At 48.3% G+C, this 15,495-nt stretch overlaps 1 protein-coding gene across 8 annotated transcripts in view; it reads right to left on the bottom strand.

The window, feature by feature from the left end:
• The window catches only part of EBF1 (EBF transcription factor 1), a 266,950-nt gene extending 252,500 nt beyond the window's left edge, over nt 1–14,450 (bottom strand). For all 8 annotated transcript variants that reach the window (XM_014253227.2, XM_005523621.3, XM_088063518.1 and 5 more), the window contains exons 1-5: nt 13,544–14,450; nt 12,090–12,246; nt 11,734–11,797; nt 11,486–11,541; nt 2,474–2,547 (exon numbers count right to left, since the gene is read on the bottom strand). In XM_014253227.2, the coding sequence (XP_014108702.1) occupies nt 2,474–2,547; nt 11,486–11,541; nt 11,734–11,797; nt 12,090–12,246; nt 13,544–13,677 (485 nt within the window). In that variant the 5' untranslated portion in view covers nt 13,678–14,450. The remainder of the gene's footprint in view (nt 1–2,473; nt 2,548–11,485; nt 11,542–11,733; nt 11,798–12,089; nt 12,247–13,543) is intronic.
• Nucleotides 14,451–15,495: the final 1,045 nt, after the last annotated feature.

Here is a 15,495-nt window from a genome sequence, read left to right as displayed (position 1 = left end):
TTAGCTGGGCTGATTAATGGGGAACAGACTCTAATTTTATGCTTATAATTGAGGCTGCATTTGCACCCCTGGTGCAAATTCAGCACATCCCAACTTCCACTTACAACAGGCAAGAAATCAAGAGAAACAGAATGGTGTGGAGAGAGAATTTTTCCCCTCCTAGACCCCTAAAGAGCATCAGATTTGCAATTTAAAAGCGTGTTAGCAGCACAATAGATGACAGATTTGTGCAATAGGGTCAAGCGGCCTGGTAAACAAACAGCACCCTCTTACACACCTATGGGCAGCAAAGGAAATGTGGAATATCTAATATGAGCTGTAAGAAATTTGAATGTGTCTCCCTCACCCCATCAGGAACACATTTGCCTACTACAGTCAGTTTGGGTTTTTTCCACCCCTCCACCTTATGGCCATGAAACACAAAGCAAGGACTAGCAGTAAATAAATAGGAGGAGAAAGCTTCTGAGCCAGTGAATTTTAAGAACAAAGAAAGTGAAAAGTGCTTTAATAAAGGGAATGACTGTGCATCTTTCCACATTCCCAGAGCAGAGATAATTTTGTCTCGGTCAAAGTGTATTGAATGGCTATAAATCTGTGATGTAGGCATTTGGTCTTCTGGTTAAAACTCAGCCCACCATATGAAGTTTTAATTTACTTCTTACACTCTATGTTTCTGAAGTATCTGAAAGGAAATTAATTAATTAAAGCAGTTGATTCTGGCTCAGTGAGTTATTCCTACCACCAAACCTTGCTGGTTAAGGATCAGGAGGACACATCACCCAGGACTAATGGCAGATTCAGACCCTGACACTGCAGGCACTTGAACATGTGCTTAATTTTACTCAAGTGCCCAGTCCCACCATTTTACTGCTCTGCTACAGGAGAAAAGTAAAAAGCACTTGAGTCTTATCAGGTCAGGGGCCTCCTTTAATATTTCCATGAATTGTTCCTAGCTAGGTATCTAGTGTGAAAGTCATGCTAATTGGGCCAATGAATTTTAGGACAATTACAAGTTGTCAACATGACTGGGATTCCATTTGGAAAGGCAGAAGTGTCCCGGAGCCCTCAGCAAAGCAACGAGGCTCCCAATGGCAGCAGAGGCTCAGGCACCTCTTGGAGCTGCTGATTGTTCTGGAGCTGCAAACCAATGTCTTTGGTTTCCTGGAAGAAGCCAAACCCACTGAAGGAAGCAGTCCTAGAAAAGCACGTCATGAAAACTCCAATCCCCCAAAATCCTGCTGCAAGGAAGAATTTGAGGGGGGGCTGTGCAGGGTTTCACCCAAGCTGGCAGAGCAAGGAGAGCAACTCCTTCTCTGCTTTCATCATGGGGTGCTACCCTCCCCCAGCAGGGTTTTAGCAGGAGGAGCTGTCAGTGGAGGACAAAACATGCAGATCCCAAGAATTTTTTTTAAAAATAAAAAAAAATAAAAAAAAAATAAAAATCATCAACCAACAGAGAAGTTTCCATCTGAGTATTTTGTCAAAGACTCTCCCCTGCCAGGAAACCCTCATCCAAGTTTATTCTTTTAGAAGTGGGTACTAGTTTTTACCCTCAAGTTACTCCTTTTTAGTAAATGTGTTTTGTAAAAGTTACAACGCATGCAATGGCATTTTTACAGTCTTAAAACAACTGATTGTAACAATGAGCTTATGCAAGAACCCCTCGTCTTCCACCAGGGAATTATTTTCTGCCATCGAATAACACGTAACAAATGATTTTTTCAGACATGCAAAAAACACCCACTAACTTTAATGAGACTGAGAGGTCAAGCTCTCTGAGGTGGCAAAGGGCTCTGTGGTAAAAAGGAAGTAGAGGAGGCTTCACCTACTTCAACCAGCCAGAACAGAGAAGGAAGCAGCTGCAGAAGTTTGGGGGAGAAGATATTTGACTGAATTAAAGTCACCAATCCCAGGCAGGGCAAGAGAGCACTGGGCAGAGCCAATTCTGCATGGGGAAGTTTAAAGAAAATCAAGAAGACGACATCTTTTGCACAAAGAAGCTTCAGCTGCTCCGCTCCGGCCAAGTGGGGACCCCACGTGAGCAGCAACCAGGACAAAAGAACCTCCTGACCTCACTCCTTAATACACATCCAGGAAAAAAAATAAAAACAAACAAAAAATACTATTTTGTCATTTTGCCGAGGAGTTTTTGTCGGGAATTGGGGACAGAGACGTTTATTGCTACAAGACTATAATAGACTGTTAATTTCGGTGAGGAGACCTTTTGTGGGCTACAGGGTCTAAATGAAAACCAGCAGCGTTCTGTTAAGAATAACACTTTATAAATAATTGAAAACTAGTGTGACGACTGAGACCTTGCTGCTAATTACACACACCAAACTGTGTTATTTTGGGATTGTTTAATGCAAGAAAGATAAATTTAAGTCCGAAAATAGCTGTAGGTTCAACCTAGATTTTGGGAGACAGATTCATCTTTTCATCACTAATTAACTGGAAGAGGGGTATTTCTTACCTGCACATTATTTCGTGCGTGAGCAGAACTCGGCACATTTCTGGGTTCTTGTCTTGGCCTTCATATACTATCGCCTAGAAATAAAACAAATTTTTAGTTGAACATAAAGTTGAGCTTGGAGAAAATCAAAACATGTCACGGTAAGCAAAGGCTCAGTGAGTTTCAAACCACAGCTCAGGCTAAAGAGACCTGGCATCTCCACCAAACCTGCTCCAAGACCTGCAGTTGTAAAACAACACAAGCTGAGTACAGCTAAATTCCCTCCTCTCTGTTGCACATCTCTCCAGCGGTGTGTAGGATGGGTTTTTTTAGTAGTCAAGACAACCACAATTTTCTTTTCAATTCAGAATAAAATATAAACCTAATAGCATTAAAAGGAAGAGGAGGGAAAAAAAAAAAAAAAAGAAGAAAAAAAACCCAGAAAGGCTTGGTATACTTTGGGTCCTATTCATTAAAAAAAAAAGACAGAAAAGAGAGAGCTCATGCATTTTTAATTACAAAAGCTGCACAGCCCAGGCATTTTCTTGGTAGCTCCTGAGAAAGCGCCTGGGCCTGATTCTTCCCTTGAACCTCCCGATCCAGCGCTTTCCAGAGAGCACCTCCGGAGCTACAGGGATATAAATAAGTGAGGAGAAGGCCCTACCAGAGCAGAGGAGACCAAAACAAACAGAGGATCAACCGGCTTGAGAAATTTGACTCTGAGATGGCGCAGGGAGAATCCTTTAAGCTAAAGCTGTGGAAAGGCAGCGTGTTCACATTTCAAGAGGAGTCTACATTTGCTCCCACCAGCAGCACGGGATCGGCGTTACACACGAACTGGGTTAGTGGGCACAGCCCCTGCGGGACAGGATCTCCATCTCAGCCCCACAGAGTCATGTTCTCCAGCCACCCCTGCTCCCAGGCACCGGCCCCCAGCAGCAAAACAAGAGTGGAGCTTCCTTTGCAACAGCATCTTTTGCTGGCACTGAGGTTTCTAAATCTTTTAGGGTGGCACTCCAGAGCTGGGATCGGAGCCGCAGCCTTGGAGGGGTGAGCACCCCTGTATCTGAGCATCAGCGCTACCCTTGAGCTGGGTGTGACCTTTCCAGCCCAGAATTTAAAACAAGAAATGGGGGGGAAAAAACTCAGCAGGTAAAATGACATCTGAGATGGGTCTCCCTAGAGCTAATGATAAAATAGAGACTGAAATTTAAGAAGAGTGCTCTGTGGATGAAACACATTTTAAGGAACGAGACCAAATTGAAATGGAAGCGTGGAAAATACTGACAAAAAAGTGAGCTACCTTAATATAGAACTGCTTTTCTAGTCCTTGCAAATGAAACCCATGAAGGGTAAGAGGTGTGGTACTTCCAGAAGGGGCACAGATCTCAAGGCACACAAATCTGAAGAAGCATGCACTGACTCTTACACAATTTAAAAGGCAACATGCAATATTAATATTATGCATTATAAAATTACTTAATAATTCCATAAATAATAACAGGAATGGGCCTGTGTTACCTTTGGTAGTTTTAATATTTTAACTTCTGTTTTATTATGGGCCTTCTTCTAAAACCTGAGAGCCCCTGAGCTGGTGTTTTATAGCTGATAAAACAGAGGCTGCCACTAATTGCCATGAATGGGCCCAGAGTCTCACCTGGCTTCTGCCCCCTCATTTCCACCAGTGAGGCACAACAGCTGTGAACCCAGCACTGGGGTAAAGGGTATTCACAGAAAGTTCCCCCAGCACAGACACCAGCAACCCCCTGGCCCCAGCTGGGACCCCCACCTTGAGCTGCTTCCACATCAGTGCCCAAGAGAGATACAGAATGTTTGCAAGAAGACTTGGAAAATGGAATTACATGTGTTACAACAGGATGGTGGGACAAATTCAGAATAGCCTCATTCCCAGCATTAAAAGGGGAGATAGGGAGAAGCTTCTTCCAAGCAAAGCCAGAGAAGTGAAGGAACTGGCTGACACCTGGTGGGGTCAGTCAGGGGGACATTGCAAAGACTCCAGAAAACCCCAGATCAGGTTCCACCTGGCTGTGGGACAGGCCAGGCAAGGAGGAAGCTCATGGCACTACTTGGACTTCATTAACAGTTAAAAAATTATCTCCCTCTGAGAATGCAGAGCAGGAGGGGAAAGAGCAGATCTACTTCTGAGGCCTTTAGTGGGGACAAACACCTCCAGACAATCACAGCATGACATGGGAGGAGAGGGCTGCTGGACTCAGCTCGTTCTTCTCAAACTTCCAAATATTAAAATAAATTTACCCAGGATGGGTTAGCTTGTTGCCAGCGGAGCCAAGGAAGTGCTAGAAATGACAAACCAGAACACAAAATTTACTTTCCTTTTTCCCCCTGCCCTCTGTCCTCCTCTCCCCTTCCTGCTGCTGTGCTTACTTAACCTCCAGGTAGCTGCTTAAATAACTCAACTAAATAGCAATAATGAACGGACAGAGTCAACACTGTGGTACATAATCACCTTGTCTGTTGTGCTTAGCATCAGTGATCCCTCCTTTTACGTGCATGACATTCTTCTGCCTCCCTCCAGGTTAAGGATTTGCTTCTCACTTTATTTGCATTCAATTATCGAAGTTGCACCCGTGCACATTTTGTTTTCTCCGCGTCAAACACAGCTCCTCTCACCCACCCTATTCCTGCAGGAATTTCTAGGAAATTCTGGGAAGCAGGAGGACGCTCTGGGCTCGTTTCTGAGCAGTTCATCCCCATCTCCCCATTCCTGCATCCCAATTTCCTTGTGTGAAACACCAACTGTTTGCCCCCATGAATGGCTGCCCAAGAGCCCTGCAGATACTCGACCGCCTCGCAAACTGCGCCGCTCTGAAGCATTAATTCTACAATTAGTTTCAAAAAGGAAACAGGAACTGCTAAAGTTTCAGATCGTTAGAGCTGCCAGAAGTATTTTTACAGGAAGGGTCTACTACGTTACTGTTGTGAAAATGTTTAACTCTCGGGTTTGAAAAGCTACTCTTTTTAACAAAAATATCTTGACTTTTTTAATAAATTATGAGGTTTTTAAGTTCAGGCTTTGAAACCAGGAGATTGCGTCGGGGTTCCCTGTCGCACTAACGTGGTCGTGATTTTGTCAAATAGGGATCACATTAATGAGAGACAAAGTGAAAGTTACAGTGCATAAACTTAGACCACAGCAGAGCTAAAAATAAGCCTGCAGATACACATCAGAGTTGCACAACAAAACACCGGCAAAGGAAATGCAAAATTATAGACTTTGGGTTTTTTCTTTTTGTTTACTTCATGTTGTTTTAACTCGGTGGTGTTTCATAAGCACTTGAAAATAGCGTTTCTTCTCCTGAATAACTTAAAACATTTCCCCACAAAATTTATCTTCCATTTTACTCACCCAAGTAACCCTCCTGCAAGAAGTCCCAGCGAGTAACAATCACTCATGCACAAACAGACTTCAAAATCAGGCCCCGAAAAATTAGTGTCAAAAATATAAGACTTCCTCACTTCTATTTAAATAAAGCTGCATAAAAAGTTAAATCAAATTCAATTCACTGCTTAACAGCAAATAAAAATTACTACATTGAGCACATCACAGTCAAGTACATCCAAAAATTGACCTAAACTTTTCAGCGACAGATTCATTATTAAAAAAATAAGAAGAAGTAAAAAATAAAAAGGAAGGAATGTGATATAAAAGTCAAGGCTACAGTTCTCATTAAATCTACTTTTTCCCCCCAATAGATGCAGTAGGATAAAGCAATAAAAGAATTGACAAAGCTGGAAAAATACAGAGACAGATTTTGTCCTTAACCATTCCTGAATAAATCCAGATTTATGCTGGTACAAGTGAGGGCAGAATCGTCTCGTGGTGTCAGTTTGCCAGTCAAGCAATCCTGCTTTCAGAACTGGACGAAAAACAATCTTGAAGGAATGAGATCATGGTCATTATATTACTCAGTTATGTCATGGCCTTGATTTTAAAAGAGTAAGAGAAGGAGAGAAATCACCAACGTGCATCTAAATCCACTTGCTTTCAGATTCCATCTGCCTCACAAAACAAAGTATGTCCCTTACAAAAATAAAAGAGAAGGGAAAACTCATTAAAATTAGGGTCTTTTCCAAAACAGAACTAAAATGATTTGGAATGACGTTTACAGCCGTACACACAGGGAGAAAATAAAATCCTGGCCCCACCGAATTCAATAGGCGCTTTGCAATTGACTTCAGATGGGCCAGAATTTCACCCAGAGAGGATTAGGCTTGTATCCACTATATATCTACAGAGAAAATACTGTGAATTACATTTGTTTGGCTTTGAATCCTTAACCCTCAATTACCCGAAGTTTTACCCCTTCCCCAGGCAAAACCTCGACTCATCCCAGGGAGGTTTATCCCAGACAAGCAGCGCGGAGCTGGTCCCGGGGCGAGGACAGGGAGTTCTTGCTCTGCCTCTCCACACACAATTCAGAAGCATCTAATTATTTTATCCAGTCTCCCTCTGCCTTTGATTCACAGCCTGCTTATCGACGTATTCACACAAATTAAATAAATTTATCTCTCCTAATATGTTCATTTTTAATGGTTTTCAAACATTCACATGGAAACAGCTCTAGCGTAAATATCCCAGAACAAATGGCTGTATATTATACAGGAGGGAGCAGTTGGGCTGCCAGACTGGGAATGCACCAGGCCATCTGGCTCAGGCAGTCTCTCCAAAATCCTCAGCTTTGTTTTCACCCTCAGACTCCAAACAACACATTTTCCACTGTGATGAGTTTACATTTTCCCAAACACAGGTCCTGATCATGCATGCAAATTCCAAACTTCTCCATTCCTCTCTGTACAAGAAAATTAAAATCACCTGCGCTTCTGACATCTCACCAAAGGCACAAGAAAGCTGCTAAAATCTGGCGCAATGTAAACTTTCCCCGTCACAGGGGTTAGGTTTTGTTTTATGTTTGTGTGAAATTTCTTCGAGTCTGCTGAGGCTCCTCTGAACTTATTGATAACATTTTTTTTTCCCATGCGTGTAGCTGCCAGAGAAGGGCCACGCCATGCACAGAATAGAGCTGATCAAATATCTGCAGACATCAGAGAATGACAGACAAGTCAACAGAAAAACCATTTGCATCCAGAGTTATAGCTCTGAAAAAAAATCCAAATATAAACAGGGTTTAAGTCTGAAGGAAGGATTTTTGACTCATGAGGGCTCCCAGCAATAGACAATAGCCATCGAGGAAAACTTATGATTGTTAAGATGCCTGAGCCATATTAGCATCCGTTATATCTTATGGATGAGAACGGCTGAAGGAAAAATGGGTGGGGAACAAGTATTTCAGATTTATTTCCTCCATCTTTCCTTATAGTGAAATATCTCAACTTTATGAAAATACAGCCAAAGAAATAGAAGGCATCTCTTCTCCATAAACATATTAAAATCCTTTGATTTGCCTAAAAACTCCAGTTATATTAGAGCAGATATATTTCACGTTCTGCAGGCAAATTCAAAATGCATCATTGTTGGAGGCAGATCTTCTGCGGGAGGAGCTGCTGCTGTACGGAAAGAAACAGCTATAAAGTTTGGGGTCCTACAGGGTTTTGAGCGCATTAGGAATGTGATCCTGACATAAAATGAGGTGCCAATATAACATAAAAGAAAATTTAATTAAGCCAGCATTGACACCAAATGTTGTTGCCTGAACTGGGAAGAACTTCTCCGCCACAGGAATGATTTGTGTGTCGCATTTACAATTTTTAAGTGACGGGGACCCGTTTCAGAAACTTAGCGAGACCCCAAAAGCCACGTAATTCCCATTTGACCCAGCGCTTCTCCGGGGCCACCACCGAAGGCCAAGCACGATACCCCAAACACAACCCAAAATGATGTGCTCTGAGACCAATCTTGGCTGGGTTTCCCGTTTGGAAGTCCCCCAGCCCCGGTTCCCAAGGAGTGCGCGTGCAGCCCGAGCTCCTGTTTGGGGCAGTGCGTGCACAGCTCATCCCACAGCCCAGCTCTGCCCTGGATGCAGCTCCCAACACAACTCTTGGCTGCCACTCTCCAGCCCCACTTCCCATCCTGCTCCACAGCTGACAGAGAAACACACACGCACCAGGACACGGAGATCCCTCTGTTCCACCCAGGACACGACTCTTGTTACGAGTTTCTTAGCTGGGCACAGCCCCACAAACAAATCCCTGACTCAGGCAGAGCCGGAACACTCAGGAGCAGGAACATCTCCTCTTTAGTGCACACACAGCCCCCAGCACAGCCAAGCCCTACCTACTGCTAGAACACATGCTGCTAATGGGACATTCACATTAAATCTCTGAGCAGCACCGAAATCCAGGTCTGATTTGCAGAAGGGCTTTTATTTAATCTTACCTAACTTAATAATCCGCAAGCGTACAAAACCTCGCAATTTGTAACCGTGACACAAAGAGAATATATTTAAATCTGATGTGTCCGTATTAAATAATAATAATAATAAAAAAATTAATATTAAAAAAAAAAGCCACAGATACTTTCCTGTATGATCTGGGGAACCTAACTCATTCAAGCTTTGCTTCTGTGGGATTTTTAATTTGCCACCAGAAACCTCAGAGTAGCTGTAATTTCAGTCTGGGAATTCACAATTATCGAGTGTGTGAATGTGTGTGTGTGAGGACTGAGCAGACACTTGCCAGCTGAAATGTGTACGCTTCTGCAACAGTTTCATTTAAAAGTAATCATTTCATTATCCAATTTGTTCTGAGCGTCATGCATTAAAATACTACACCTTCAAGTAGACTGACAATATATATTTAACTTTCATTAAAAATTAAAGAATTTTCAGACAGTCTTTGCAATATTTAATTACAGTTTGATGATTTGAAAGTTACTTGAGAATCTTCTATATAATTCACTGTCATAAAATATAAATGATATATTCAACATTTGGGTGAGCTTCTGTCATGTGTTGTACTTCACTTCCTAATAAGCATTCAGTAACCGACGCGATCCCAACTCTGAAATAATTTCACTTTTAAAAAGAAAGAATTGAAAAAAAGAGAAGAAGGAGAATTTACTGTCCAGCCCCCAAAAAAATTTGGAGCGGCACATGCCACAGTTTTGACATGACAATGCCCTATTTTTCAGAAGCAATTACAGTCATGCCTAAAGAAACTACAGACATGTAATTAATATGTAAGCAAACATGTTTGCATCTAAAACAGCCTTTTGCTCCCCGTTTTCCAACCTAAGCTCAGAGAGTTTTTGTTCTAAAATCCTCGCTTCTCAACCACACTGCACTTTTCCCAAAATCTGTAATTTGTACTAACTTTGTTTTTCTAAGATTTCCTGAAATCAGACAAGATTTTTTTTTTTCTTCCCCTCCTCCTTCTTCATTGTGAACGTGCTTTAAAGCTACACGGTAGGTTTTACAAATAAACTGTATCTCGGGGGTTTTTTTCCCCTTTCTCTCCAAAACCCTCTGATGACTTGATAATAATGAGAGACCAAGAGGTCAAACAGTGCCTTAGGATGAACTCTTCATATGCAAGATGCCTTTGTTAAGAAAATTATTTTGAATCCACTGCTCTCCATGAGTTCAGGGCTCTGTTTTCAACAGGATTATGATCAGAGGCTTCTGCATTTCCGTAACGATAGGAAAGCTGTTTAAAGATAATATTTATTGATTCTCTCTCTCACACGATCTACACTGAAATACATACGCTCTAAAAGGACTAAAAAGAGTTCCTATATCAGGAAGATTTTGTTACTTTTAACACAAACTAACCAATTTGTGCCTGAAAACCAGGGAATGACAGCAAACGCTTTCCAGGATTTTTTTATGAAGGAGTATATGTTGCTGCTGTTTTAATTCCTGCAGTGGATGGACTCTGTTTGGAAGTGTACAGTATAACAGAGTTCAGATGCACAGTGGATTGTCTAGTAAAATTCACCCAAGTTCCTCTTTTTTTTTTTTCTTTTTTTTTTTCCTTTTTTTTTTACTGTTGAAAGACAGTCTTCAATGGCAGGAAAAGATGTTTTGGGACCATCAAAGAGAGTTTTGTAAAACAAACTCAGCCCTTAGAGCTTTATGTTTTGCTGTAAAAAAGAAACCCGAATACAAGCCAAGAGTTTCGTCCCTGCAGACAACATACAAGGACTGACATTTCCTAGCGGTACAAAAAAAACCTTAATGTTTTCCTTAAATAAAATTTAAGAATTTTCTTTAACAAGTAAAACAGATTAGAAGGGGAAGAAACATATTTTAAGGATGAAAAGGCTCAAAAGCGATTGCAACTATTTAAAAGAAACGTATTCTAAGAGAAAAATATTCTGACAGGAACAGAAGAAAAAGCCAGAGTAACAATTTTAAAAGGAAAAAAAAAAAAATAAAGGAGAGAGAATCGATTTGCTCAGATAGCCCCTTTGTAAAAATACTGGTTTTAAACAGGAAAGTATTTTTTACAGGTAGGCACGCACGTTATTACTCTGTTTGGGAGGCTAAAGAACAGGCTTAAAATGAGGATTAATCCACTGACAAGCCCTGCTGCCCTCCCCGAGTCCGACACCGAGCTCGCCGCTGCCCGCGCCGCGATTCTGGGTTCTATTCCGACACACAAACGTGTCGCGATAGAACCGCTCCTCCTGCAGCCAGCGCGGCCGGCGGCAGCGCCGGGAGCGGCCGGAGCGACAGAGCCCCGCCGGGGCAGCGCCTTGTGCCGGCGGCGCTCGGGGGCTGCCGGAGGCCGGAGGTTAATTCTTATTAATTAAGCGGCAAAACCAGCCCTGACTGGGACGGCTGGAGGGCCGCCCGTATTTTTCTCCCGCAGCCCAGCGGCGGGCAGGGTCCCGCGGGGACCCCCGGGCTCACCGCAGCCCGCTCGGCGGCCGGAGCGGGAGCGCGGCCGTGCCCGCGGGAGGCAGCGGGTCCGGCCCGGCCCCGGCCCGGCCCCGGCGGGCAGAGCGGCCCCGCCGCGGGGGCGGGTTTCGCCTCCCGGGGCCGCCCCGACGGCTGCCACCCCCCTGCCCGGCGGCCGCCCCGCAGCACCCACCTGCTTGGTCATGGAGTCGATGAGTCGCACGTAGAAATCCTGCTCCGTCCTGATCCCTGAAACAAGGCAGAGGTGTGAGGAGCGGAGCGGGGCTCGCCCGAGGGCTCGGGCCTGCCGGGGCCGCCCGTGTCCCGGCAGCGAGCGCGGGGAGCGGAGGGGAACCGGGGGAACCCGGGCGCTGCTGGGCTCGGCAGCCGCGGGGACAGCGAGGGGCGACGGGGCCGAGCCCGGGGGCTCCCAGCCCTTACCATTGCTGTAGAGCAGCTGCAGGCGGTAGTGGATCCCGTTGTTGGTCTTTTCGCTGTTGGCTTCCTGCAGTCAAAGACGACACGGGAGGCCGGAGGGAAAAGGAAAAAGGTATCAATGAAGCTTCTCCATCACTCGCACGCTGGGTGTCCCCGGGGTTGGATGGGGCAGCTCTCAGCCCTCTCCCCTGCCCCGGGCATGGCGAGGGATCAAGGAACACCGCCTCCCCGTGTGCCCTCCGGGACAGGGGAAGGCTGCCGTGGCTCCCGGGACGAGCCGGTGTCGCGGCCCCGGGGGAGCGGAGCGGGGAGGGCCCCGGAGAGGCGGCCGAGCTCCCACGGGGCCGCAGGGTACTCACCTTCTCCTTCTCCACGAAGCCCACGAAGGCGGTGCGCTCGATCTCCACGGGCTGCCCCTGCCGGTCGTACAGAGCCAGGACGAAGTGGAAAAAGTTGGACTTCCTCAGGTTGGAAGGCGGCTGCTTCTCGAAGTGAGCCCGGGCCAGACCCACTCCGCTGGGACCAGAGACACGCGGGTTAGCGGCAGCTCCGACGAGGCGGCCTCACGTCCCCCCCCAGCCGCCTCCCCAGGCCGTGCCTTCCCCCGCCGGGACCCGGCTGGGCCCCCCCGGGGCAGAGCATCCCTCCGTCCCCCGAGCCGCCCCGGGGCTTTTCCCTCCGGGCACGGAGAAAGACTCAAGCTCCGAACCCCGTGGAGCCCCGACCCCATCGCGTCCTGCGGCGAGCCCGGAGCCCCCCGCAGCCCCCCCAGCCCGGCCCCGGTACCCACCAGCCCTCCCCGGGGGCCGTGCCCGCTCGCAGCCGGCCCCGCATGGCGGGGGAGCCGCGCTCAGAGCCGCCGGCGCTTTGCCCCGCGGAGCAGCATCGGTCCTGCCACTTCTCAAACTCGGCTCGGAGCTGTCACACCAGCGCCCATGTGCCTTATCTTGCGAGCCTTTCCTCCCGCGCCGGAGCGGTGGGTAAACACCGAGCCCAGGAGACAACTTCAAATATTTCAGGGTTGTCCCTGCAGAAACTTTCCCTTCCTTAGAGGGCTCCAAAGGGAGGGGTGCGGGGCGAGGTGGGAGACACCGGGAGATGTCAACATGAAACTGATGCCGGATGATGCCGGCTCCAGGGCTCAAGCTGCGAATCCAGCATCAGGGTTTGGTTCGTGTTTAGGTTTATTTTTTTTCACGGGGAAGAGGACGGGAAGAAGGAGAAATAAGCGAGAAAACGAGGCTGGGCCAAACCCGTCTTATACTTGGAGGGATTTCTTTTTAAAAATCTGAGATAAGTGGCAGTGGTTTTACAAAGGGACTTCAAATTAAATTTCTTCTGGAGTACGCTTTGCAAACTCCCTACTCATCGGAGGAGAAGAAGGGGAGCTGCTGATTCTGACGAGAATAGGAAAGCGAGGTAGAGAAATATATTTTGGATACATCCGTGCACAAGTCGCCGCTTTCCGGAGGAAGAAAGTGTCATTTGAAGATCTTAAGACTAAATCAGCAGCAAACATAGTTTTGAAAACTCCTTCCTCCGAGCGAACATAAGGAGAGATGAACCCTACCTATCCGTACCTAGCGAAACTCGCCACTTCCTTTATTGTTGTTATCATTACTTAATAAAAACTCATTCCTACGGGACAATAGGGATAAATATTTAACTGGCGACATCTACGCGAAACTCACTGCTGGTAGCAGCGCTCCAGAGCCGGGTTTTTGTTGGCGCGGGGGGAAAGGCGCTGCGGGCGGGGAGCGCCCCGGGGCGCGGAGCGGGGCGCGGGCGCGGAGCGGGCGCGGAGCCTGCCTACCTCTGAGCGGCCGTGCTGGCGTCCAGGACGCCGGCTCCCTGCATCCACGTCCGCACCGCGTTCATCCCCGCGCCGAGGGGCTCTTCCTTCATGCTGCTCCCACTCCGCTGGATGCTTTCCTGAATCCCAAACATGAATCAGAAACAACAGCGCAAATCTTCCTCCTTTATTCAAAATTTTTAAAAAGTGATAAAATCGCCAGGCGGACTGTTATATGTGGGGTTTTTTTCTTTCTTTCTTTCTTTCTCTCTTTTTTTCTCTCTTTGTAGCTGATCGCTGGAATCAAAGCAAGTCGGAGAAAGCAAACACAGGCACGCACATTTAAAAAAAAAAAAGAATCCAGAGGCAATCAGAGCCCGGTTTTGTCGCTGCTGTTTGCTGCGTGTGCAGTTTGTTTGGGTGCTTGGAGGGGCTGGCGGGGTGCTGGGGGCTGGTTGCAGCGCTCGCAAGCCGGAGGAGTACTTGAAGTCCCTTTTGTATGAAGACACCCCTCGGATGGCAGCAGGCAAAAAAAAAAAAAAAATCTCAGATGGCAGTTTAAGAAACAATAGGACGAACGGGAGCTGCGGCAGGCTCTGCTACATCAAGTGTCATTTTCCAGTGACAAGAGAGGCAAGTCCCCCCCCTTCTCCCCTCTCTCTTTTCTTTCTTTCTTTTCTCCCTCTTTCTTCTCTCCTCTCCCAGCCGAAGCTCTCTCCGCTCCTCTCCTCTCTCCTCCCTCCTCCAGCCGCGCAGGAAGCGAGTTGCCGGAGCCGGGCGCACGCCGGGAAGGGAGCGAGAGGGGCGCACCCGCGGCGGCGGCGCGGACGGACGGCCGGAGGGAGACCCTGGGGCTCCCCGTGCCCCCTCCCTCTCCCGCAGCGCCAGGCGGACTCGCCGTCTCTCCCTATGGGAGCCACTTTGACTGTCCCCGCCGCCGAACACGAGCCCCGCAGCCCCGGCGGGCGGGGGGCGGGGCCGCTCCGGACACGCCCCCTCATTTGCATCGCGTCACCGCCCCGCCCCCGCGCCGCCGCCGCCAATGGGCGCCAGCAAAGCGCCGCCGAGGGGGCGGGGACACGCCTCGCTCATTAGCATAGCCCCGCCCCCGGCGCGCCGGCCCGGGGGAAAGTTGCCCCGGAGCGGCCGGGGCGGGCCCGGCGCAGCGCGGCCGCGCCTTTGTTCGGCGACGCTGCCCGGGAGCCCCGCGGGCCGCACGGACACCGGCACGGACACCGGCCCCGCAGGGCCTCCCCCGATCTCCGCACCGACCCCCCGGAGCCCGGGGCCGGCCCTCGGCAGGAGGGCGCCGCGCTGCCGCACCGCCCGCACAGCCGGCACCGCTGAGTGCGGGGGTGGCAGAACCCTCCCCGCTGCCCCCGGGACCCGCCGGCAGCGCCAGGCTGCCCACCCCTACTGCCCAAAGCTGCCCGAGCCCGGGATTGTCCCTAGCTGGAAACGCGTGTGGGGCAACATCCCCGCCGCTCGCCCCGGCTCCTGCCCCGCTCCCGGCACCGTGCGCTGCTTTGCGGCACAAACACGCGATTTCCGAACAGGACGGTTCGCGGTGAAAGTTCTTTTTATCTTTTTTTTTTCTTTTCTTTTTGGTTTTTTTTTCCTAGGAAGTCCGATTTTTGTTTTTCCAGGGAAAATAGTAATTATAATTAAACCAGTTCCTATCCTCGCTAGGGAAGAGCCGGGCCGGTTGTGCGGCGGCCGAGCGGGCGCAGTCCCGCATCTCTCCGCGGGCTCCCCGAGCCGCCGCTGTCCCCGCATCACCCTCCGTCCTTCCCCTGCCCGAGTCGCTCCGTGACCGAGCCGCTTCCGTCTCGTCTCTCTCACGGGCTCTTGCCCCCGAAGGAGCTCCCTGTGCCTCCCCAAACACAGGCTTGCCCGTCTTTGCACATAAAATGGAACAAATCCCTGCTCATCCCGGCGCGCCGGGCTCCTCGCCCGCTCCACGGCGATGTCAC

The sequence above is a fragment of the Pseudopodoces humilis genome, chromosome 17, assembly GCF_049639895.1.
Source record: "Pseudopodoces humilis isolate 2021_Gansu_Grassland_sample_001 chromosome 17, ASM4963989v1, whole genome shotgun sequence".
NCBI lineage: Eukaryota > Metazoa > Chordata > Aves > Passeriformes > Paridae > Pseudopodoces > Pseudopodoces humilis.
The sequence above is the reverse complement of the archived record's forward strand: the minus strand, read 5'-3'. Positions and strand labels throughout refer to the sequence as shown.